Source organism: Aspergillus foveolatus (genome assembly GCF_047715535.1).
Source record: "Aspergillus foveolatus strain CBS 279.81 unplaced genomic scaffold BDW70scaffold_73, whole genome shotgun sequence".
Classification (NCBI taxonomy): Eukaryota; Fungi; Ascomycota; class Eurotiomycetes; order Eurotiales; family Aspergillaceae; genus Aspergillus; species Aspergillus foveolatus.
The window spans coordinates 1-4768 of record NW_027396137.1 but is presented as its reverse complement, the minus strand read 5'-3'; the positions used below and the strand labels follow the sequence as shown (position 1 = coordinate 4768).

The 4768-nt window shown below is 51.0% G+C and overlaps 1 protein-coding gene across 1 annotated transcript; it reads left to right on the top strand.

The window, feature by feature from the left end:
- Positions 1-1363: 1363 nt before the first annotated feature.
- On the top strand, positions 1364-2875 carry BDW70DRAFT_112107 (galactose mutarotase-like domain-containing protein). The gene is made up of 2 exons (XM_073734564.1): positions 1364-1994; positions 2043-2875. Exons 1-2 carry the CDS (start codon positions 1495-1497, stop codon positions 2542-2544), a joined length of 1002 nt encoding a protein of 333 aa, XP_073592177.1. The 5' UTR covers positions 1364-1494; the 3' UTR covers positions 2545-2875.
- Positions 2876-4768: the final 1893 nt, after the last annotated feature.

Sequence of the window (4768 nt, the reverse complement as noted above, 5' to 3'; positions counted from 1 at the left end):
CTAACGCGGACCTGCTTGGTAATATCGCTCAGTCTCTCGGAGACATTTCTGATCCATATTTCTTTTAGAAGATCCATCCACCCACCCAGACTTTTAGTACGCCATCATCGTTGAGCACGGGTCAGGCCCGCAGCCCGCTTCGTAGGGCTGGAACGCGACAGGACTCTAGCTCGTTCTTTGAATCTTTCCAGCTGCATTCCTGCAGCTGGATGGGTATGGGTACGGCCACGGAAGCTGCAGGATCATTGTATGACTCAAAAAAGCCTCGAACCGCACCAGTCTCATGCCAAACTTTGGGGCTAGATTATGGTACAGCCCCAGTGCCGGGCTTTGGCTAGGCTTTTTCTAGGCTCAGGAATCCAGCTCCCGCGTTATCTTACCTTATTCAGTAGTATACCAGCTTTTGGATTCCAAAGATTCCAAAGCCCCAGGTCAGCTCGTCCAAGTATCGCAGATGCTATGGGGTCCGCGTTCCAATCGACAGACTTCCGCTCTACTGCGCCCTCAGGAGCTGTACATATATTGCTAGCCAATAGACATAATTGCCTCACCAACAGCTGAACGCTTACAAAGAAGTGGCTGGGCAAGTCATCCGCTTTGTCAGCGGCCTTAAGGCACGGATTCGGATGATAAGGACTCCGCGGAACTGCTGCCGACCGAGCTGTTTTGTCCGAGTCTGCAGTTCTAGTATCTAGGGTAATAGGATCGTTTTTAAAATACGATTTGAGAGTGTAAGAGGAGGTCAGCTTTTCGAGATGTTGTTTGATGAAGTTGGTAGGCATCGCTCCGCAAAACATGAGTGAAGATGAGTCGAATATTGAGACAAGTGATTCGCTGGCCGTAGATATATGCTACTAGTACTTAGCACTATGATTTGGGACTCGCGATACTGACGTGGATCAGATAAGAGCAAGCTCATTTTCGCTGCATATCAAACCATTTGTTTCCGGCACTGTATAAGAAGCTGCGAAACCCCGGAACTGGGCATCACAGACATTCACCCAGGCACTTTATTGGTTGTACCTGCTGTATTTTGCCTGGGGATTTTGGGGCAGATATGCTAGCTTGCATCGATCGCGGAGTATATTTCGAGCGCTAGCCTATATAGGAGTCAGCGGATAACAGCAGCAGCAATGGTGAACTCAAGTCCAAGGACTCCCGTAGCTGGAATAAATGCTTTGCACTCATTTTGACGACTTCTCTCCAGCGTCAAGCTCTTGATATTATTACCCGACCAGATTTAGCCTAAAACGGCGACCAGCGCTCAGAGTCAGGTTAAGAGCTCTAATTTAACCGCAAGCAGAAAGGCCACCTATGGAAGGATAAATTGATGATGTTCCAAGTTGCGCGACGGGTAATTGCGGGGTAGAAGCCCCTCCATAACACCACCTATATCAATCTCCGCCGAACATCAAGCGCAACTGACAGCATACACCTGCAACCCTGCAACCCTGCAACTGCAAAGCTCAGGCGCATCAGCAAGACAAACGCAAAATGGGCGACCACACCTCCGTAAAATTCTCAAACCTCGCCGCCATCATCCAAGAATTCAATGTCGACGGCCAGAACATTGTCCAAGGCTTCACCAAGAAGGAATACTACGAGAAGTATAACAAGCCCTGGTTCGGCGCTACAATCGGCCGCGTCGCCAACCGCATCAAGAACGGTGTCATCAATAACCTCAATGGCCGCGAGTACAAGCTTGAGATTAACAATCCGCCGAACGCGTTGCATGGGGGAAGCCGTGGGTTTGGACGGCAGGAGTTCGAGGGACCGACCGTTATCAAACGGGACGGAAAGGATGCGCTGCTTTATACGTACCTGAGCCCTGACGGGGATAACGGGTATCCCGGGACTGTGGAACTGAGGGTTTACTACGTCGTTAGTGAAGAGGTGGAAGGTGGGCTGCCGCGGTCGATTCTAAACATCGAGTACGAGGCTGAGTTGGTGGGTGATGAGGTTGAGGAGACGGTCATCAACATCACAAACCACAGGTATGTATCCTTCGTTCTGTACCTGCAGACATCGCTGACGGTACGCAGCTACTTCAACCTCAGCGGCGCCGCCTCCGCCGCAGAAGGCGTTACCGCAAAACTGACGACTCGCGACTACCTCCCCCTTGAGAACGGCATCCCATTAGGCCAGATCTCTCCTCACTCGATAGACACAACGCAGCCCTTCGAGTTCGGCCCTGACAAAGCCACCTTCGACGACTGTTTCGTCGTCGACCGCGATCTGAGCGGGGTGTCCCTCGACACCCGCAGCCGACCACTTAGCCTCCTCGCCGAGTTCCGGCACGCCGATACTCGCATGAACCTGCAGGTGCACAGCACTGATCCAGCCTTCCAGTTCTACACGGGCGCCGGAATTGACGTGCAAGAGGCCGATGAGGAAAATCCGGCTCGAGGACCCTGGGCCGGCTTCTGCATTGAACCCAGTCGGTATGTGAATGCGATTAACGAGGAGAAATGGCGGCATACCGTCGTCTTGAAGAAGGGAGAGAAGTATGGAAGTCGGATCATGTACAAAGCATGGAGGGGCTAGCCTGGTCAATGTTCCTACAACGAACTCTGGATGATGAGCACAAACACTGGATTCACTGGATTCCATGAAAAATGTCGCCACAACACAAAACATGCCGATCGTACCGACTCCCCCACTGATTCCTGGTGCTCACAGTCCGTAGATTCCTGTCATCTGATCAAGCGGGCCAGTGCCCAATTGACGCTCCACCGGAAAATTCTTAAAAGCCTCACTTCAGCATGTCAACATCAGCAGCAGCATCCTTCAGTCAGCAAAAACAGATCCACATCCTTTGCACAAATACCGTGTCTTCGCTTGATAGTAGTTCCATACCAAGCCCTTAGGCCTCGCTATGAGTAGGCGTCAACCAGTGCTAGCTACGTATGTGGCTCCTGGTTCCTGAGCGCCAAGTCTTCTCGAAACGGGCGATCGTTCTAGCTTCTTTGGAGCCGGCTAAACTTCCAAAAAAACATGTTCTCCTAGTGTAAATTACTCCAATACAAACAAACCGGATCGGATCCTCGCCTGCGGTATAGTACGGAATATTGTGCATGCATTACGGCGATCTCTCGGTGTTCACCTGGCGCTGGAGCTCAGAACGGAGCCGTGAACTTCCAGAGTCCGGCTTGTCCACTCGACCACGGCGTCTCCAAGGATAACATTCACTCGTACAGGGTACTCCTCATATTAAGTGCTTGGCACTACTACTGGGGCAGTTTCGTAAGTCATATGCGTTGGGCTTACGGGATAAGACTGGGGTTACCAGTCCTAGACATTCCCAGCGCGCAATACCTAGGGAAGATGCTGATGGGGCTGAGCTAACAGCATCTCCAGCTGTCGGTCTTTTAGGCATTACAAACATCCTTTCTTTATCTTCTCCTGTTCTTAGATCACGGGCACAAATTTCGAGTACCAGCATATAGAGCATGTTTGATAAATTCCGTTCTCGACTATGAGAAGCGACATGCTCCCACTCCACAATCGACATCTTTCCCCTAGCCAAAGGCCATGTCATGAGACAAGGATTCCTTCAACACATCCCTTTAGGATCCTCGGATACAGGTCTATATCCGCTTAAGTCCTTCCTGTCCCTGGTCCCCCGTTATGCACGGGGCCCCTTTAGCAGCGGGCTTCGTGGAATGTGCTGCCCGCGGCGACGGGAGTAACTAACCGGGTCCCCGACAGTCCGAGAGAATAAAGAGAAGCCACCATCCATCCCGTGCAAGATAAACGTCACAAGATCACCCGTACCTCCTATGCGCAGCCGTTGTGCATAGCTCCGTCTTAGAGAATTGGCAAGCGCTCAGCCGGGGTTGGCGGTTGGGCTCCAGGTTGTTTACCCCGCTCGCATCTTGTACTCAATACATGTTTCTTTGACATGACAGAGAACTCACCGAGTGATGGAGAGTTTGCGAGTCTGTCATTACCAATAATCGACAATACCGATAATCGACAGCCTGTACATGTCACGTCACCCGCGTTTGGCTGACTGTGAGAAATCTCTTGCACAGCCAACCTAAGAACGTCAGTAGGTCATCTTACAGGAGCTGCCAAAAGTCCTCTATCATTCCAAAGTATTTTACTTGAGTGCAAGGCCCGTGTCTGAGCTCAAACAGAACGAAGCTGCCTGCAGCACGACACACAAGACTACTCGCAACGGGGCTGTGTCGTGTCTTGTACTTGGCGTTTAGCGAAAAGAACCGTTTTTATCCACCCAGAAAGGGAGTACTCGGATATTAGTCTCGAACTGAGTCCGGTGTCTCGGACAAGACTCTTGGGGCATGGCCGAGAAGGTCGAGCTGGTTGGCAGCTCAGCCTAGCCCAGCTTCATCCCTGAGCTCAGATCAGCGCTGACTTCATTGTCCCGATCGTATTCGTACCGAACCTTGTTGCCTAAACCTTGAATTAATGCGGTTTCTCGGTTTCGTATTCGCTTCGAGGACTGTCATAATGTTGGTGTCGTCGATACTTGGTTTACTGCGTGCGCCGTAATTGCATTGTTTAGCGACCTGGTTTTCACTATTCGTGCTGTACGCGATACAATGGAATGTAATGCTGGTTTCGGATACTGAGAGTAGTGTTACTATTCTGACAAGACAGCTTCCCAGCTTTTATGTCCTCTTTGTGTCTATCAGATATATAGATCGCAATATGTCGGGGCATACTGCCCTCTGGTACCGCCTGCCCCTGGGGTCGAGCTCGCTTAGTCATCATTCAGTAAGCTAGATATAGATAGGCGGCCATG